This window comes from Rousettus aegyptiacus, unplaced genomic scaffold (assembly GCF_014176215.1).
Source record: "Rousettus aegyptiacus isolate mRouAeg1 unplaced genomic scaffold, mRouAeg1.p scaffold_m13_p_6, whole genome shotgun sequence".
NCBI classification, from domain to species: Eukaryota; Metazoa; Chordata; class Mammalia; order Chiroptera; family Pteropodidae; genus Rousettus; species Rousettus aegyptiacus.
Genome location: NW_023416309.1, coordinates 111433090 through 111452472, shown reverse-complemented (window position 1 = coordinate 111452472; position 19383 = coordinate 111433090). Strand labels below are relative to the sequence as shown.

At 62.9% G+C, this 19383-nt stretch overlaps 1 protein-coding gene across 3 annotated transcripts in view; it reads right to left on the bottom strand.

The window, feature by feature from the left end:
- The window catches only part of ITGB4 (integrin subunit beta 4), a 32632-nt gene that overhangs the window by 5831 nt on the left and 7418 nt on the right, over positions 1–19383 (bottom strand). For all 3 annotated transcript variants that reach the window (XM_036222187.1, XM_036222186.1, XM_036222188.1), the window contains exons 2-30: positions 18978–19066; positions 18058–18140; positions 17745–17846; positions 17423–17627; positions 16928–17024; positions 16582–16753; positions 15192–15455; positions 14768–14857; positions 14310–14432; positions 13764–13928; positions 13545–13621; positions 12842–13044; positions 11104–11207; positions 10882–10980; positions 10574–10703; positions 9877–9999; positions 9673–9779; positions 8878–8911; positions 8543–8734; positions 8169–8272; positions 7804–7862; positions 7699–7722; positions 6690–6838; positions 6401–6580; positions 5551–5699; positions 3237–3441; positions 2288–2445; positions 1815–1995; positions 1542–1679 (exon numbers count right to left, since the gene is read on the bottom strand). In XM_036222187.1, the coding sequence (XP_036078080.1) occupies positions 1542–1679; positions 1815–1995; positions 2288–2445; positions 3237–3441; positions 5551–5699; positions 6401–6580; positions 6690–6838; positions 7699–7722; positions 7804–7862; positions 8169–8272; positions 8543–8734; positions 8878–8911; positions 9673–9779; positions 9877–9999; positions 10574–10703; positions 10882–10980; positions 11104–11207; positions 12842–13044; positions 13545–13621; positions 13764–13928; positions 14310–14432; positions 14768–14857; positions 15192–15455; positions 16582–16753; positions 16928–17024; positions 17423–17627; positions 17745–17846; positions 18058–18140; positions 18978–19056 (3796 nt within the window). In that variant the 5' untranslated portion in view covers positions 19057–19066. The remainder of the gene's footprint in view (positions 1–1541; positions 1680–1814; positions 1996–2287; positions 2446–3236; positions 3442–5550; positions 5700–6400; positions 6581–6689; positions 6839–7698; positions 7723–7803; positions 7863–8168; positions 8273–8542; positions 8735–8877; positions 8912–9672; positions 9780–9876; positions 10000–10573; positions 10704–10881; positions 10981–11103; positions 11208–12841; positions 13045–13544; positions 13622–13763; positions 13929–14309; positions 14433–14767; positions 14858–15191; positions 15456–16581; positions 16754–16927; positions 17025–17422; positions 17628–17744; positions 17847–18057; positions 18141–18977; positions 19067–19383) is intronic.

Sequence of the window (19383 nt, the reverse complement as noted above, 5' to 3'; positions counted from 1 at the left end):
ACTGAAAAATGGAACCGTGTCTTGCTCCAGATTGAGGGCGCTCTCAGCGCCGGTGCCTCACTGTCCACAGCCAAACCCCAGATGCTCTGCTGAGACATGCGAACGCCCACCCGGCTGCCCTGTGGCCTGTCACATGGCGGGGATGGGAGGAGAGAGGCCGGCTCGGGAGCTTCACTTCTGGGAAGGCTGAGGCTGTGAGGGCTAAGGGCGTCAGGGCGGAGCGGAGGTTGTGCAGGAGGGCCCGCGGGCGTCACCTCAGCGGAGAGCAGAGGCCAAGCAGTTCTCCTCCACTCACACCTAGAGAGGTGGACGCACAGCCCCCAGAGAATGAGGGAGGACACCCCCAGCTGCTCTGAGCGTTACGGCCCCTAGGCCCAGGTGTGACGAGCTGGGGCTTGCCATGTTGGGAGATTCCTGGGAGACTAGAGAAATTCCCAGTTTCCAAAGAGATCTAAAGGAGGGTTCTGGAAAATGACACCTGATAAGCTTGATGTCCACCCCCAGCAAACGACTGTGCTTGAAAGCACTGGTCTATGGAGGCCCATCGGCCTGGGGAGGTCTCTAACCGTGCTCTAACCGTGAGGGGGGGCTGCCCCTGGCCCGCCCCCTCGCATCTGTCAGCCAGGGGGAGGAGGGAGGAGGGTGGAGGGCGCCACCGTGCCCGTGCCCTGGGCCCGGGAGGCTGTCTGCACACTCAGGCTGACGCCTTGGGCTGAAACCATCGGGGATGAACCTTAGTCGCGATATGTGTCACTCCTGGGACTAAAGGCAGGGTCAGAGGAGACTTCCTGACCGTGGTCCACGCACAGACAGGTGTTGTAAACTCAGAATGAGCCAAGGATGTGAGCACTGCTCAGAAGGTTGCGCTCGGTCTGCCTGGCTAGTAAGAAGCCACGCGCCTGACGCCCAGAACGACCCAACCCCACTGCCTTCTGCTGTGCTGGGCCGCCTGGGGGTCCTGAGCCTGACTCATTTAGGGACCATGTGTCATATGGGGGTGGTGAGCTCTCCATCCCTGGGACTGACCAAGCAGAAATGAGGGTTCGAGGAGGTGGTCCCTCCTCGGGGTGAGAAGGGACCAACTTCCTTTGACTACTTCCTCATCTGGACCATCGGCAGGGGGCGCCCACCCTCCCCTCTCTTCCAGGACTGGAAAGAAAAAACAGTTCTGCCGATGCTCTGGCCTAGGGCCGCCAGATAAACTATTGCATCAAACGTACTAGAAAATTTCTTTTTTTCTGAAATTCAGGGCATCCTCTGTTTCTATTTGCTAAATCTGGCAACTCTACTTTGGTCCTAAGAGAACAGCGTAGAAATGAGCCACTCCGGTTACCTGTGTGGGAAGGTACCCCTGCCCATGAGCCCACTGTGCATGTATAATCTCAGGCCTTCCGGTCCCTCCGCCTGGCCTTGGCCAAACGTGACCGCAAGCATAAGGGAGCTCATCCACTGACCAGGACAACACGGTCCCCTCCCCGCTTTTTGACCCCTCCCCTTCCACGATCGCTGTCCCTAGGAGCAGGAGGGGTCCAGGCTCTTACGGTTGTCCTCGTTGACCAGGCCGTAGCAGACCTCATAGGCCGTGATCTCGCCATTGGTTTCGGCGGGCTCAGCCCAGCTCAGTTGGGTCACGGTGGAGGAGACGACGTTGAAAGCCAGACGCCCCGGCTCACTGGGTACTGGGGGTGGGGGGGTGCAGGAAGAGCGCCGTCAGTGGCAGAGAGAGGGCGGAGTTCTGGGAGGCAGGGGGCGGGGCTAGGCGCACCGGCCTCGCGGCAGCTGCGGACGCATGGATGGTCACGGCGAGGCCTCACCTTCTTGGTGGGTGCGGCAGGACACCAGGGAGCTGTAGGGACCCTCGCCCTGCGCCCCGTAGGCGCACACCTTCATCTCGTAGTCGCAATACGGGTACAGGTTGGTGAGCTCCACTGAGGGCACCTTGCTGTCGAGCAGGTGGGCTTCGGACTCGGAGTCGCCCTGGATCCAGTACTTCACCTGCTCCCGGGGGAGGGGCTGGTCAGTGGGGGAGCGGCAGGAGCCAGAACTGCCTGTCCTTCCGTCGACCTCCCGGCTGGGGCACAGCAGGGGTATCTCACGGGTGGGGTGAGGGGTTGCATTCCAGGAAGGAGGACAAATGTCTGAAAACTCCGTGGGCAGGATGGGGGTTCCCCCTGTCCACTCGTGCTCTGCCCGCGGGGGCCAAGTGTACCCTTTTTGGTGGCCCTCCGCCTTGGGAGGCCACCTCCCCAGTGGGGTCCAGGCCTCACTCGTCCCCCCCCCACCTTACCCTGTACCCTGCTGGTTTGCCAGGAGGGGGCAGCCAGTTGAAGTGGATCTTCCGGGACCCAGCGGCCTTGGCATTGGGGTTCTGTGGGGCACCCAGGTCCCCGCGAGGGGATGAGAGTGATGTCAGGGTCTGGCTCTTGAAGTTCCTGTCCAGGTCGTCTGTAGTGGGCAAGGCAGTCGGCTCAGACACCCTTCTGAGGGGTGCAGGAACCCACCCTCACCACCAGAGGGCGTCAGACACCCAGCTAAACACCCAAGGCTCCTTTCCAGCAGGGCTCAACTGACACCTGCCCTGAGTCTCTTGGGGGCTAGTGTCCCCACTGGTGCTGCAGAGGGCATCGTGCCAAGTTGGTGGAGGGCCCAGAAGGGTTTCTGGCGGAATGAGGCTTAGGAGGGAGATCGTCTGCCTCTCTTTCTCCTTTGGTGGCCAAGGGAATGTTCCACATGAGGATATTTGTTCCATCTCTCCCCACCTCTCCCATCTCCCCTGCAAGCCTCCGCTGGGGATGGGCTCACAGACACCACCACACCGGAGACTAAGGACCCGCAAGAATTGTTTCACCCCTTCCGGAAACACCTGCATTTTAGTTGAAACTAAGGCTAAAGTCGAAAGGCTGAGCCTAAGGGTGGGATCCATGGTACCCCCAGCGGACTGGTGGCTACAACAGGACCCCAGCCCTTCTGGCTGAGAGTGTAGGTGCCAGATAAAATGCAGGATGCCTACCTAGTTAAATCGGAATTTCAAATAAATGCCAAATATTTTTAAAGGATAAGTATATCCCAAATATTGCATGGGAAATAGGTATAGTGCAAATGTGTTGGCTCTTTATCTGAAGCTGAAATTTAATTGGGCATCCTGTATTTTCACTTGCTAAGATCAGCAGCCTTTTTTGGAGAGGCCCCCAGTCCTCCCTCCCCATCTGCTTAAGCTGACCCCAGGCTCTGCCCACCTTGGTCCCCGATGATGACAGTGGCTGAGTGGGGCTGGCCCAGGCGGGCCCCAAACTTGGGGTTGCTGAGCTGGATGTGGAAGCGGCGGGTCTGGCGGCCCCTCAGGAGGGAGTCCATCTCCTGCAGCTCCAGGAGCTTCACCTGTATCTCCTTCCAGGTCTCCCCAGGCTGGAACAGCAGCTCGCCCTCTGAGGGGATGTAGTCCTGGGAGCGGGAAGGGATCAGACCAAGCCCGGGGGGTGAGTCCCGGCCACGTGCTCCACCCTGACCTCATGGATACTGCAGAAGCCACCCCACACAGACTGTCCCACATGGACACACAAAATGGTTCAAGTTCATATAGCACCCCCTGTGCATCACATTAGAAATATTAGCTCATTTAATTCTCACAGCTGTGTGAGGAACAGAAATTATTGTCCCCACTTTATAGATGGGGAACTGAGGCACGCAGAGGTGGAGACTTGCTCCTTCTCCAGGATTTGAACCAAGGCACGGAGAGAGACAGGGATGTACAACAGATCTGGAGAGTCCCACACAGGCAGGCTGTCATTCTGGGGGAGCTGGGATTTGCAGGGCCCTCCCAGTGTGGGAGGAACTGTGCCCCCACACTGTGGCTCTGAAGCCTAGAATCCAGCCAGGCCCCAGGTGCCTCCTGGGTGGGGCACGTCCATCAGCTCCAGCTTTCTACTTTTAATGCCCCAGAGCTTTGCTGAGTGTCCCAGGATGAGTGTTTGTGTACACGTGTGTGCAGTGAAACATGCAGGGATGCGTGAGAATGCCTTTTCACATATGACCACCAGGTGGTGTTCCAAACTAACATTTAAATTTCAGGCAGGGTGAGCCAGGCCTGCTGTGCAGACCTGGCAAACTGAAATGCTACGAAACCCAGAAAGTGAGGCAGCAAGTGTGAGAAAAGCAGGAGTCGCCTGCAAGACAACTGACCTCGCCCGAGGGTCACTTCAAAAATGTCAAAGTCATACAAGACAGAGCCAGGGAATTGTTCTAGATTGAAGGAGACTAAAGACGTGACCGCAAAATGCAATGCCAGGTCTTTGGTTCCTGGGTTGAGGGGGGAGAAGCTATCAAGGACATGTCGGGACATGGGGACATGGGAGAGCTGACTATGGCCTAATTATTAGGTGCTAGTACGATGTGAAATGCCTGCAGGTCAGTGATTATGTTTGTAGAACGATCTTAGCAGGTGCCTGCGGAAGTGTTCAGGGTCTACGCGAAGCTTACGACTTTGAATAGTTCCGTAGATAGAACTAAACACAACACGACTCTCTTCCTTCCTCTCTGCAGTCACAGTTAAAGAACTACAGATCCGTAGCTACGTCTGTATCTATATCATGCGAGTGTACTTATGTCTCTATGGAAAGAGAAAGCAAATACTAGCAATCAGTGGATCCGCGTAAAGGGGTCACTGGGTGCTAATTTCATTGACTTTTCCATTTTTCGGTAGGCTTAAAGTTTTTCAAAATAAATCGTTAGAAAATAATAAAACTATTTTTAAAAGAATTAAATACCAAAGCATCTTAATAAGAGCAAAACGAAATAACCAGAACCTCTCCTAGAATATGGCCTATTCAGTGAAGTTTCTGGGCATACAAATTCTTCTTTGGCGTTTTCACTGGGAGCTTTGGAACAGTACTGAAAACTATTCCTAGCAATTTAAAGAAGACTCGGGTGTGGCCAGGGGCTGGGGCCTGCTGAGCTCACCTCCCCTGGGTTTGCTAGGTGGGCCTGCAGCCCCAGCGAGACACTTCATTACTTTTCCAGTGAATTTTTGATATGAATATTTTAAGTTCTTAAATGTCGGGAATAAACTCAGAAAAACAGACAAACGAACCCGTAGGCCAAACCAGGCACGTCCACCGCCGGGCTTGGCTGCTCCTTGGGACTGGGGCCCAGTGACAAAGGGGGCGTGGGCCCACACATCCACCACTCTGCCCTGGGAAGCTGCTCCTGGGTTTGGCCCTGGGAAGGGCTGCCAGGCAGCAGTCGCGGCCCTCAGGGGGCAGAGCCGGGGACGGAGTGGGGGCATGCATTCCTCTAGGAAGGGTTTGGGACAGGGGACGCGCAGAGTCTGGACATGTCCCTGGCCTCGGTCCCTGACAGCCATGCGGCGTCACCCATGGCGTCACTGGCACTTTTGGTGAGCAAGACACCCCAGCCGCAGGGTGGGAGGCGCAGGTGGGCGTGTCCTTGGGAGGCCGGCCGGGGGCACCGCCAGCATCCAGGGACTCAGGCGGCTGCCCTGTCCCCCTCCCGCCGGGCCCTGGGATCACCTGTGACCCCGGGGTGGAGCCTTACCCGGTGGGCCTTTGCGGTGACGTCCTGCGTGCGGTACGAGACCTGAGACTTGCCGCTGTCCAGGATGCGCCGGATGACCGGAACGCGGGCCATTTGCTCCCCGCCACTGACCAAGTACTCCGGCTGCTCAAAGGACACTATCCCGCTGGCTGCAGGGGGCCCGGGCAACGGTCAGGGGGTCCTGGCCTCGGTCCCTTCTCAACTCCCACCCTCCCTCCGCCCAGCCCAGCCCAGACTCCAGGAGTCTGCTCATCGGCCTCGCCCCCACCCACTCCCTGAGGAGGGCAGAGGAAGGGGATGGAAAATTCCTCCGAAAAAAGTTGAGGGGCTGGAACAGTGTCGGACAGACGTCTCCGAGGGATCGGGGCACAGAAAAGAGGCCAGGTCGGGGTGCATGCAGCCCGAGAGGAGGCCCTGAGCCCAGGCGGCAGGCAGGGAAGGCAGTGTGGATGGCTGGCAGTGCCTTGCCCACCCTCTAGATGGGTCCGGGCAAAGTGAACCCCCAATTCCTTCCTGCTCTGATGTCCTTGCATCCCAGAGAAGCCCATTCAATACCTCCCAGTTCAAAGGCCAGATGGGAAAGAAGAGGGGAGGAATGTGGGGTGGCTCAGGAGGACCCAGCCCCCTGGGATTATAACAGAAGCCCCCACATCGAGCACTAGCTACCAGAAACCGTGCAGAGCCGGGGACCCCTCGCGAGAGCCTGATTCCCATTTTACAGATGGAGAAACCAAAGCTCAGAGAGGTTCAGTGAGCTGCCTGGGCCACACGGCCAGGCCCCACTTCCACACGGACAACAAGGGGCCCCAGAGCCCCCTTCGCACACCCCGCTTCGCCAGCCCTGACCCACCTTGCTCCTTGATGATGGTGATGTTGACCAGGCGGCGGCCCAGGGTGGCCGTGCCCACGGGCACATCGATGGCCTCCACCAGCAGCTGCTTCTCGTCGTCGTCCTCGGGCCGCACGAAGAGGGGCACCCGCACGTCCACCAGCTCCACGCCCTCCTGGAACTCCACCATGCCCCGGGCGTCTGTGCGGGTGTGTGTGGGGGGGGTGGTCAGACGCGGTCAGACGCGGGGCAGGGGCCATGCGGGGGCGGGGGAGGCGTCAGGGAGCCGTGAGGGGGCCCGCCCACCTACCCTGGTCCGCGGTGAGGGTGTAGTAGCCGGGGGCCACCTTGAGCTCGTGGAAGGCGCCCTGTGCCACCTGCTTCTCCGTCAGCTTGAGCAGAGACTGCTTGGCCGAGCGCGGGGCCATCAGCACCGTGTCCACGATGGTGTGGTCCTGCCTGGGGGTGTCAAGTGGGGAGGTGTCAGGCCGGCCAGGAGCCGAGCACTGGTCCCTGTCCACCCCTCCTGCCTGTCTTCTCCCCATCAGGGGACAAGATGCATCAGGGGACTGAACCAGACAGTCACGGAGGCCCGTGCTGGCCCCCCCACCTCACGCCGCGGCCTCGCCAGGTCCCCGCGCCACCCCCATCTGTGAAATGGGGCTACCCTCGCCCGCCTCGCCGAGAAGAGATGGGGAGGCAGGAAGTAGATGTGAGCTAGCAGAGATGCTAAAGGTGCAGGTGCTGAAGCCAGACTGCCTTGGTTCAAATCCCGGACCTGTTCCTTAACTGTAACCTTAGCAAGTTACCTAACCTCTCTGAGCCTTGGTTTCCTCATCTATAAAATGGGGAATAGCGATGGTACCTCCCCAACCGGGTCGATGAGATGGTTGGATTAGACAACCTGCTCGTGAAGCCCTTGGAACAAAGCCTGGCCCGTCGTCAGCAGGCTCAGGGGGAGCTGTATCCATCACTGCACAGTCCTGTTCTCTCTGCATCGAGCCCCCCCGTCCACCCCCAGCTCTCCCTCTGCAGGGCTAGGTCTCAGGGTAGGAAGTGGGAATTGGTGTGTGACCCGCTGGACCCCAGAGGAGGGAGGGAGCTGGGCACAGAGACGCCCTGGTCCTGTGTGGTCCCCCTGTTTGTACAGGGGCTGGCTCATGGCGAGGGCTACACATCAGTATTTCTTGAATGAAGGTCCCAACTCAGGGCAGACACACACGGCCCTCCCTTCCTCTGGGGTGGAGATGGGGTGGGGGGTGGAGCGGGCGGCCCACGGCTGGGACTGGGGCCGCCCCACCTGAGTGTCTTCGACTCACTTTTTCCCAGCGTTGGGCTGCTGCCTGTGGGGGAAGAAGCGGGGACTGTGAGCCAGGCGGTCCCTGGGGCAGCTCCTCCACCCACCTCAGGCGCCCAGGACCCACCGGAATTTCGTGTGCTGGAGCTTGTGGGCGCCTGCGACCTGTCTGTACACCTCATTCAGCTGCAGGCAAGGGGGCGGGGCATGAGGCTGGGGCGCTGGGCGAGCCTCCCCACCCAGAGCCCCCCCCCCCCCCGGGCTCAGAGGACCTTCGGGGGTGGCTGGGGGCACGCCCACGGCCTCGTCCCCTTCAGCGAACATTCACGGGGGACAGACCCCGGGATGACTCCACGCCAGGCACGCAGCCATGGGACCCCCTCTGTCCTACCTGGAAAAGCCCAGGCCCCCCGGCTGCTTTCCCGCTGCCCGCCCGCCCGCCCCGCGCCCAGACGCGCCGGCCGCCCCGGGACGGGCTCCGTGGGCCCTTACGTTCTCCTCCACCTCCTGGCGCAGCTGGTCACACTCGCGCGTGTCCGGCTTCAGCAGGTTCTCGGTGCAGAGGCGGGCGAGGCGCAGCGACAGCCCGTAGGGCACTAAGGGCAGGCAGGGGCGGGGGGGTCGTCAGCCCCGGCACGGCGGGCACCCCAGCAGCCCCTCAGGAGGTGTGCCAGGACGAGGGGGCGGGGCGCGGCGCCTGAGGCCTGCGGCGCCGTCAGGAAGGACAGAGGTGACCAGGCCTGTGCCTGCACCCAGCACCCCGAGGTCACAGGAACAGCGCGGTGCTGGACCCGGGAACAGCAGTGACTGTGCCCCAGGCCCCGAGGGCAGCACCGAGTGCGGCCGCGCCCAGCCCCGGCCCTCACCCAGCTCCGTGGGGTTGGTGCTGGCGGCGTGGGTGGCGAAGCCAGGCCGCTGCACGTTGTTGGTGACCTTCCAGCGCACCATGTCCCGCCCCTTGAGGTTCCCGCTCCGCAGCATGGGCGTGTCCAGGTGGTCTGAGGCCATCAGGTTCTCCCGCAGCATGTAGTGGTCTTCCTTGAAGCCCACCATGTGACCTGCGGGACAGGGTTCTCAGCACGGGGCCCCTCCTCAGGCCCTCCCCGCCACACGCCCTCCGGTGGGACCCCAGGGCCTCCCGCCTCTGCTCCAGACTTGGCCCTCGCTTCCCCTCAGCGGCCCTGCCAACGCCGGCCCGTACCTCGGTTGCAGCAGGGGAGAAGTCCCAGGCAGGCCTAGGGGACAAGGGGTGGCGGTGAAGGCTGGGACAGCTGCCAGCTCAGGTACGCCCCTCAGGTCACCGCCTCCCCACCCGCGCCAATGATTTGGAGGGGCCACAGTGGGCTCCCCGAGACACCAGGATATCCAGGCAGTCTCAGAGATTTCGGTGTGGGGGCACAGAAGGTGTGGACAGAGGGTCCCCAAAATTCGTGCCGTGGGGTGCGCGGTCCCACCAGATGCTCCGTGAGGTTCTGCAGTCGAAACCCTTTAGGAAGCACCGAATTCCTTCCCCACGGCCCCCCTGCAGTTTCGCCGTGCATACAACTAGATCGAAGGCTCTGAGAAGTCCTGCAGGAGCCCTGAGAGCGACTGTATTTGACGACAGAACCTTCTCCTCTGTAACGCACTCATATCCCACAGCGCTGGAGGTCCCCACACGGCGCTGCCTCTGCCCCCTGCGGTCCGGCGTCCCACGCCTCGCCACCCTCCACGCCTTCCTGTCTCTGGTCTGGGCCCAACAAAGCCGTCAGGCCCCGGTGGGCAGGGCCCTCCCTTCCCTGCTGGCTCCTGTGGTCCTTTGCACGTGTCTGACCCCAGGTCGGGTGCTCCCAGGTGTCCAGCGGCTCCTGGCTGGCAGGGCCGAGGGGCTGGGGTGGGGGGGCGCACTAGACCTGGGCAGAGAACGTGGGTTGGCCTGGCCTCTGCCACCTGCGAGGACCTCGGCGGGGAAGTGGGGGCGCTAGTGGGGGGCGGGGACCCTGGGGGGAGCTGTCACCTTGCAGCAGGCACAGTATTTCCAGCAGAGCAGCAGCAGCAGGGGCAGGAGCAGCAAGAGGAAGATGAGCAGGGGGATGAGCCACCAGAAGGAGCCGGGAGGGCAGTCTGGGAAGGAAAGAGGAGGAGGAGGAGGACGGCGGTTCCCACGCCCCAACCGGGCCTGATGGGCGCCCCCCGCCCCCACCGCCGGCCGCAGGCTCACCCTTCTGCCTGTGCACCAGGACGGTGCTGTTGGGCCCAGGGGTGCCGTCACCCTCCACGGTGTAGCTGTAGTTGCAGTCATCGTCCTCGTCCCGGAAGGAGCAGTACTCCACCACCTCCTCCGCTGCACACAGACGGTCAGTAGGGCACCCCGCCCCACGTCCCAGCGCCCCAGGGCCCAGCGAGGTGTCCCCTACTCCAGGACCCACCCTGCCTGTGACAGGGCAGGAGGCGCCTCCCTGGGGAAGAAGTTAGTCCCCTGGCACAGGGTGGGGCCCTGGCTTGCCCAGAGGACGAAGGGCTGCAAATCTGGGCCACCTCCTCCCCATCCGGGGCATCACCCAGGAGTCGGGCTTCTAGAACATTCATCTGGCCTAGAGGAGAGCAGGCCGTGTGGCCCTGTGGCCCCGTTATGTACCCCTGCTGTGTTCATGTCCCTGCCCAAGGCTGATGCCCCCTCCCCAGACTCTTTGGTCCCTAATCAGTTGTGCCCCCTGCCTGGGTCTGTCTGGCCCCGGCCAGGCCATGTGTCCCCTGCCTGGATTCCATGACCCCTCCGAAGTCTGGAACCTCTGCCTGGACTTCTTCACCTCGACGTGGGTGACGAGCCCCCGGCCCAGGTCCGTGACGTCCCCTGTCTGGTTGGGCGCCCCCCGCCAGGCTCTCAGCGCCCCTGGGCCTGGGCCCCTGCCCCGTACCGTTCTTCAGCTCATCCACCATCTTGACTTTGAAGCTGCACTCCTCACACGTGCGCCCCTTCTTCTCTCCGGTACCCCAGGCCTGGCACTGCACGCAGGAGCGCAGGTCCTCACAGAGCCCCAGACGGACCTGGGGGGCGGCGCAGACGGGCACCGTGCTGGACCGGCCTCTGCAGGCCCACTACTCCCCCAGCCTCACCCCCTTGCTCCGCCCCTGTGGCACTGGGCTCAGCCCCTCCTGCCCGCCCCGCCCGCCCCGTGCCGTGCCCGGGGTTCCGGGGCCCACGCCCCAGCAATCCTGGCCTTACCGCTGAGTAGTTGATTTCGCAGGTGGTGTCTGTGTAGAGGGACTGCTGGTTGCAGTGGCAGCGGCCACACTCGCAGTGGCCACGCCCATTGCAGATGCCCTGCGGCGGGAGGAGGCACCAGTGAAGGGGGGGGCTGCACCCTCGCCCCGGCCCGAGGGGGTGGGTGGCCCCCCCTGGGGCCCCCTCTGCCGCCCCGACCGCCTGCCTCATGCTCAGGCCTACCCCGTTGCTGTCGATGCAGGTGGCGTTGCTGAGAGGACAGTCACAGCTCGGGCCTGTCCAGCCGGGCTCACACACGCACTGGCCCATGGAGCAGCGCCCCCGGTCTGCGGAGAGGAGCAGGGAGGGGAGGGGAGAGCCCCTTCGCACCGGCAGTCCAGGCTGCCCACCTGCCAGGAAGGGCCTGCGGGAGGCGAGCCTTGGCAGCCGGGAGGTCGCCACCCCGGGCAGAACCATCTCTTCCTCGATTGCTCAGAATTTCCTTCCCTCCGTATGTCTCCCTCCTTCCCACCGTCCACCTTCCTTTCTGCAGCCAGAGTGACCATCCCGAAGCACAAACTCAATTGTGTGGCTCCCCTGTTTAAGAACCACTGAGGAGTCTTGGCCAATGCAATAAGATAAGAAAAAAGGAATAAAATATACAAGTATTGGAAAAGTAAGAAAGAAAACTGTCATTACTTCCAAGTTATCAAGAACATGTCACAAAGTGTCAAGAAGATGGGACAGATAAATTGTTAGATTTCAGAAGTGAGTTTAGCAAGGTGTCTGGATACAAGGTTAACATACAAATAGCTAGAATGAAAATGAAATCAAAACCTCTAATGACTCCCTTTTGCCCAAAGGATAAAGTCCAATACCCTTAGACTAGAATAAGTGTTGATTAGCTGTGGCCTGCAGGCCCATCCACCCCTCCGTTTTTGTGAAAGCTTTGTTGGAACACAGCTACGTTCATTTGCTTACGTATTGTCTATAGCTGCTCTCTGCTACAATGCAGAGCTGAGTTGTTATGACCGAGGCCACACCGCTCATGAAGCTGAAAAAGTTTCCCGGCCCTTTAAGAAAAAGTTTGTACCGGACTAGAAGTGGACCAGCCTTGGAGAGGAAGCCAAACCCTCGCATTCCGGCCTTGAGTCCTTCCCCAGCAAGATCTCTCTCTCCTCCTCTCCCCCAGCTCTGCCCGTGCCAAACACCTGCCTTTCTGCAGATGTGCTGGGTTCCCCTCTCATTTCCCCCTGAGCATGCTCTGGATGGACAGTTGGAGAGGAGAGATGTCGGACACGAGCAAGCAGGGACGACAGGAAAGGAAAGGAGGAGCCCGACGCCCCAGTGGCAAGCATACGGGCGGGGCTTTCTGAGTGTCTGATGGGCGCCTTCTCATTCACCCTGCCCCATTCAGCCATTCGATCCTTCCACGTGGCAGCTGTCTGGGTTCTGTGATCCCTGCCCAGCTCAGAGGCTTTGGCCGGACTCTGTGCCCACTGCCTGGGCCACACTGTGTTAGGCTCTGTGGGGCTATGGAGGGCACGTGACTTCAGCCCGTGCCTGCTGGAAACGTAGCGCCCTCTGAGGAAGGAGGGACCTCCGTGCGTATACCGCCGACCACCCAGGGTCGAGCTGGGTGGCGCTCACTCTGATGAGGTGGGAGACTGAAGAAGGGAGGTGGGCACGGGCTGGAGGACTGAGGGAAGCCGGCGTCTTCAACACAAGGGGACTGTGTCACCTGGGCCGTGGGCCTCGAGTTTACAGAGGGGGCGAGATGTCCCGGTTGGGGCTGGGCTTTGTGCGGAGGCGCTCAAGGGGTCTGGGGGAGGGCTCGGTCTGCACTTGGGGATTCGGACCCCCGGCCTGGCTCTCCTCCCGACCTGGGTCCCGACGGGAGGCCCGTAGGGCGGGGCAGGGCGGGGCACAGGGCCACCCTCAGTGCCCCGGGCAGGGTGGCAGGCGGCGCTGCCGAGCTCACCGTTGCAGAGGAACCCGGAGGTGCGGGGACACTGGGAGTTGTCGTGCTCGCAGAACTGGCCCTCGTAGCGGCCGTCGCCGTAGCACACGCAGTGGCCGCACTGGCACTCGCCCTGCCCCGAGCACGGCTTGTCGTCACCCTCCCGCAGGCACGGCTGCGTGTCGCTCAGCGAGCCCGTGGAGCAGTTGCAGTTGCTGCCGCTCCTAGGAGAGGAGCCACCGACTCGCCCACGGCCCGGGGGGGGGGGGGGAGGCTGGGCTGTCACCCTTCCCTTTCACAGAAGAGGAAACTGAGGCTCTGAGAGGCCACAGCTCTCTGTCTGACTGGAACCTCAGGTCCCTGAGATCCCCCCCGACCGCGTCCCTTCCTCATGAGACTTGTCCACTGCCTCGACGCTTTGAAAGCCTAACCCGTCCTCTATGAGCTCACTCCTGATTAGGTGACATGTACACCTGGTTCAAAACACTCACGGTACAAAAGGGAAGGAGTGAAAAGTCAGTCTCCCTCCCCTGCTGTCCCCAAACACCCAGCCCCTACACCCTGACGGCCACCACTGTCCTGATCCTCGCGTGCCTCACCAGAGGTATGCTACACATCTGGAAACTTCCGAGCGCTTCGAACTCATCCCCCTGACAACCCGGCGCGCCCCGCTCCCGGGCCTCCCTGTGACCCGCCGCCCACCCGCAGCCGGGCACACGCTCACCAGCCCTCGTTGCACACACAGTGCCCGCACATGAAGTCTCCGTGGAAGTGGCAGTGAGGTGACAGCACCTCTTTTTGCTAGAACGAGAACACAGCGGGGTGTTTGGGGGGGGGCAGGGCCGCTGAGCAGCTCTGCTGCCGCTGCCCCCACGGTGCCCTGTGAAGGAGGGGGCTGGGGGCGGCGGCGCCCCGCTCTCGCCCAGGCCGGGCGCTGCCGTACCAGCTCGCAGGAGCACACGGCGCAGATGATGCCCACGTCCATCCTGAGGCCGTCGGAGAAGGAAGGCTTCAGGTGGATGCCGCCCTGCCTGTCGTCCTCTGGCAGCTGGCACACGTGCGTCCCATCCGCGTCCTCGATGGCCCGCAGCTGAACTTGATAGGTGCCCTGCGGGGACCCAGCCGTCAGCCCGGCAAGCCCGGCCAGAGGACCAGGGCGGGCAGCCGTGCCCGCAGGCCGGCTCCCTGCCTGCCCTTCCTCGGGGCTGACAACTCGCTTCTGCCAGGCGGTCGTGATGGCCGTCACGAGAGCCTCCCTGGGCCCCTTCACGCCTCTGAGCGCCCCTCTGAGCTCCGTGCAGGTGAGGTGCTGGACACGCTGAGGAGGCCGCCGAGCTCGTCCACAGACAGGGCTGACCCGGAGGCCTTCAGACCCAGGCCTGCCTGACTCCGGAGGCCACACTCTGGACCTCTGCTCAGGCAGACCCCCCAGCCCACCCCGCAGGGTGCTGCGCCTGCCCGCCCCACCCCGGGGCCCAGGGCGGCGTACCACTTGCCCCCTCCGGATGTGAAATGACCCAGACTTTGTCTTCTGGAACATCTTGGAGGTGACCTCTGTCCGCAGGCCACGGGGGCTGTCCAGGGCCCGGATGTCCAGGTTGGAGCGAATGCGCTAAAGGAGGGCAGGCGATTAGTGGTCTCAGGGGAGCCCGGGCTTCCCTACGCTGGCCCGGGCGGGGCTGTGCTCCCCCACTCTGGCCTGGCCCTGCTGTGCTCCGCCCCAATCTGCATGGAGGACTTGGGGTGGGGGGGTTTTGTGGTCAAAGCGGCAGAGCCCGTAGGAGGCCGGGGCCACAGGTGGCTCCCCAGGACCCCCAGGGACTCTTCCTCACCGGCCGGCCCTATCTCTCCACCCCGACCCGGGACACCCTTCGCCCACCCGGCCTCCCCCACCAGCCCTGCCGGGAGGGGCCGCGCCCACGCGCCCCGCGCCCACGCGCCCCTCACGTTGAAGGCCTCCTGCAGCAGCTCCACGATGTTGGACGAGTCTTCCTGCAGCACGCCCAGCGAGGACACGGGGAAATACGTGTGCAGCTTCTGCAGCGGAGAGGGCGGGGCCCCGGGCTGAGCCTCCACGAGAACCGTCTCGTCGCACCCACCCAGCGGCTCCGGGGTCATCCCCCACTTTGCAGAGGGGGCGCTAAGGCCGGGGACCTGCCGCGTGTCCCAGAGCCTGCCCTCTGAGCCCCTATCGGCTTGGGGCGCACGATCTCCCCTTCACTCCGGGAGGTGCCACAAGTTTTGGGGAGGGAGAGGGTACGGAAGAGGGGAGGAGGGAGCGAGGGCAGGAGCCGGGGTCTCTGGGAAGTTCCGCGGGCCACGCCCACCCGCCCTGCTCTCCCCAGAGGCCGGGCCTCCCCCGCACACGCACCTCGTAGTAGCTGTAGGAGTAGTTGGTGACAGCGAAGATGGGGATGATGTTGTGCTTGGCGAGCAGGCGCACCAGCGCGGGCACCGAGGGGTAGTCCTGCGTCCTGTACTGGGTGTAGGCGCCCGTGGGGTCCAGGTGGCACTTCTCGTCGTTGCGGCTCATGATGCCGGCCAGCACGTTGGCACCGTCGGCCTCGTAGTGGAAGGCGGACTCGGTGGAGAACACCAGCAGGTGGGTGCTGTCCGGGCGCCAGCCAATGTCCCTCTGGGGGCGGAGACCGGGCGCGCCCGTCAGCGCGCGTTGCTGCCGGCCGAGGGCGTCCGCCGCGCCGTCACGCAGAGCGTCCCCAGCGCGGGGCGGGGGGCGCGGGGCGCTGCTGGGCCGCAGGACGGGCGGACGGACGGGACCGGACCGGCAGCACACGAGAGACCGCAGAGAGGGATGGACGCCCGCGACGGGGAGGGGGGCGGGGGCGCGGGTCTGCGGGCGCCCCGCCGGGTCATCCCACGCCCCCCACCCCGAGGTCGTCACCTCTATGGAGGATGCTCTAACCGCATAGAGACACGTACCCCCTGGCGTACAGCCACGCCACCCTCAACGCGCCCGATCCCGAAAGCTAAGCGGGGTCGGCCCCGTTAGGACGTGGATGGGAGACCACCTAGGAAGGCCAGGCGCCATGGGCGTAAAAAGTAAAATAAGATTAAAAACAAACAAATAAAAAATGAAAGTGTGCCCCATGCAAGGTTCAATGAAAAGATCAGTCGAAAGAGGTACGGCAGTGTGTGGCAATTTGTTTGAAAACATGGGGGGTGACCTAAAAAACTATGTGTTACAGGAGGGAAAATGTCTATGATAGCGTTAAATGAAAACAAAAAGTTTCCAAATTATAAGTACGCTGATTGTAACTATATAAAATGAGGAAAAGGGAACAAAATACGCCTGCCGGTCCGCTGGCGGTGAAATGATGTGCAAGGTCTGTTCTCGGTTTTCCGAATTGCCTACCGTACGAGGGTATTATTTTCAAAATGAAAAAACTGATATCGCTTATCAAAAGAAGTGCTCCCTTCAGCTGCCCGGCACGGTCAGAGACTGGGCCGCTTGTGGGTCCTGGGAGACGGACATTCCTGGGGAGACTGGGTGGGAGGCTGGCCTCAGGGCACTGACGATTCCAGAAGCACAGGACTCGTGTCTGGTTCGCTGACCAGTGCGAAAGCAGGCTGTGACTGCTCGGGCTCAGGGACCGTGGCTCCCAGATTGTAACTGAAGGCCACCCAGAGTGTCTGAGCCTGTCTTCGTGGGTAGGGGCCTCTGCCCGGCACCAGGACAAGCCAGTGGATGGCTCGTGCCCCTGGAGAGAAACATGGCCAGCAGGACCCCCCTCAGCACTCACGGTGCACACGGCCGTCTGCAGGATGGCGTCGAAACCGCCCTCGGGGGCGTCCAGGTTGCCCGAGACCCGCTCTCCCTGCAGTTTCCTCCGGAACTCGTCCACGTCGTCCGTCAGGCTGATGACATTCTTGAAGGAGAAGGGGGCATCACTGTTGGGCCAAGGCTCCTTCAGCCTGGGCAGGGGCGGGAGGGAGAGAGAGAGTCAGGGGAGCAGGCCCCGTGTTCCCGCGTGCCCACCCTCTGCGGGAAGCCGCCCCCTGGCTCTGTTTCAGCCCAAAGACTTGCAAGGGTCTGGGTGGAGGGGAGGCGGGCCCATAGCCGGGACTCCTGCCCACGTGGTCACTCACTTCTCAGGCCTCATGTCTGTCTGAGGGACGCTGACTTTGTCCACGAACTTGCCAAATCCGATAGTATAGTCGCTGGTGAGCTGGCTCAGGACCTGGGCTGGGCGTCAACAGGAAAAAGAGGTGCAGCTGAACCCCAGCACCTCCACGTCGTCACGGGGGCCAGGAGGAAGGGGGAGAATGACCCTCTGTCAACACTTCGCACGCTGGGCGTGAGTCCACGCCCACTGTAACCCTCGTCCCTATTTACAGATGAGGGAAGTGGGACTTGGGGGGCGCAGAGTCACGCATGGAGCAGGACGGGGTCGGCAGCCTTGGCCTTCTCTGGAGTCCCAGACCTCGAGGACCCTCTCCTGAGCATGCGGAGAGGGACTGTCCTCCCTCGTGGGAGGGGTGCGGCTGTCCTGAGCCCCGGGCTCCCGAGCAGGTGCTCGGCCAGCTGGGCAAGGCGCCCCGCTCGCCCCTAGCCCCGCGGCTGCCCCGCCGGCCCCGCCGTACCCAGGTGCTGCCCCATCTGCTTCAGGTTGTCCAGATCGTCGGACATGGAATTGGAGAAGTCCATGAGGATGTAGAGGTCCACGGGGCTCTCCATCGGCTCGAACACCTCCAGCTCAAAGTGCCGCTCCTCACCCGGCCGCAGGCGGACCCGCAGGGCCTGTGGGGACACCTGGCTGCGTCGCAGGGTGGTGTCGATCTGGGTCTCCTGTTGTGATCGGGGGAGGAGGGACCCTGTCAGCCCAGCTAGGGACGCGGTGGGCCCCCATAAACAGCCAGCGCTGGGCATGGACAGCCCCCCTCCCGGCTCCTCCGCTCTGAGCACCTCTGTGATCTCGAAGCTGCTCTCCATGACCATTATGCCCTCCGGCCGGCAGCCGGCGGCCAGCAGCTCCGTCTGGGTGTTGCAGCGCCGTTCTTTGAACATCTGGCCAGAGGGAGACGGAGTCAGGGGGCGCGGAGCCTGTCCCCTGGCGCTCCCAACCCTGGATTTAGTCCCCCACCCCGAGTTTCCTGACCCTGGCCCGTTCCCCCACACCTGCCGAGGGTGTGGCCAGTGTGGACATACGTGGCTAGAGCCAGGGTGGGGTGTGGTGAGGCAGGGCACCCAGGTGGGGAGTTGGCCGGCGGCCGCTCACCTGGTCCGTGCAGTAGGCGCAGTCTTTGTCCACGCGGATGCACTCGGTGCAGCTCTTCACCTGGGCCTTCTTGCAGCGGTTCGCTGCGGGGAGGGAGGGGCGGGCAGACCTGAGATGGGCCCCGCCGAGACCTCCCCACTTCACAGAGGGGCTGTTCGCGGGGGCCGCGGCTGCTGCACGGCCCGCCCCAGGCAGCACAGCGAGACGCGGCATGGCCAGGGCGCACGCCCGGACCCCTCATTTATCGCTGCGCCTCCAGGGCCTAGCCCGAGGCCTGGCCCACGGTAGGGTGCCAGTAAACACATGAGGTGCAGTCCCGAGTTCCCCCAGAGGTTCCCAGGCTCCCCTGTGGTTCTGTTCAGTGTAAAGCACAGTAGGGACCCGCCATGTCCCCCCCGCCCCCCCCCCCCCCGGCCTCCTGGGCCTCAGGCAATGGCGGGAGGCAGCGGAGCCCTGGCCGGCATTTGCCCGGCTCCCTGGTGTAAATACTGCCCCCTGGTCTACTTCAGCCTATCCACATGGCCTCGACTGACAAGCCACATTTCAAGTTTCGTGGGCAAGAGCCAGCGCGGGCCACGTGCCCATGGCGGGCGCTCGGAGAGCAGGCGACGAGTCGCCGGTCCCTCTCTCCTCTGAATTCCTACGGAACTATCTGACTGCTCTCGAGGCCTCAGCACATCCTCAAGCGCCGCCGACTGCTGGTGCGCGGCTCTGTTTTCCACACCAGTTCTCCGCCTCCCAGTGCCCTCAGGCCACACGGTCCAGGCTCGCAGCTCCCCAGGCCTCACTGTGCCAAGTGGTCAGGTGCTGAACGGCCGAGCGTCCGGGCGAGACACCCCGTGAAAGGCCCCTCTGTGAGGGCAGCGCCCTGAAGGTGTGGCCCCGCCAAGAGAGGTGCTGCAGGGGTGTGCCAGACTCACCCATGTCCCCGGGGAAGCTGACACTCAGCAGGGCTGCCAGCAGCAGCCTGGTCCATGGGCTGGCACAAGGCCCGGCCATCCTCTTCCTCCTGTATAACAGCGACAATGGACACAGGACGCCCCGCGCCGTCAGCTCCCTGGGTCCCCGTCCGAGCCCCGCAGAAGAGGCGCTAGGCTTCCCACTGCACAGGCGTGGGGACTGGGGCTCTCAGAGCCTCGGGGACGTCCCGGGGCCACCCATCTTACGCGTGGCAGGGCACTCCCCCTTCTTCGCCACCTCTGGCGTGGCTAGGCACCCTGCAGGCGCCCCGCAGGCGGCACCCTGCCCAGGGAGGCGCCCACCCTCTTGCTTTTGAGGACTCTGGGCTCTGAGCCTATTCCAGGGCCAGGTGTGTGCTGGGTCCCT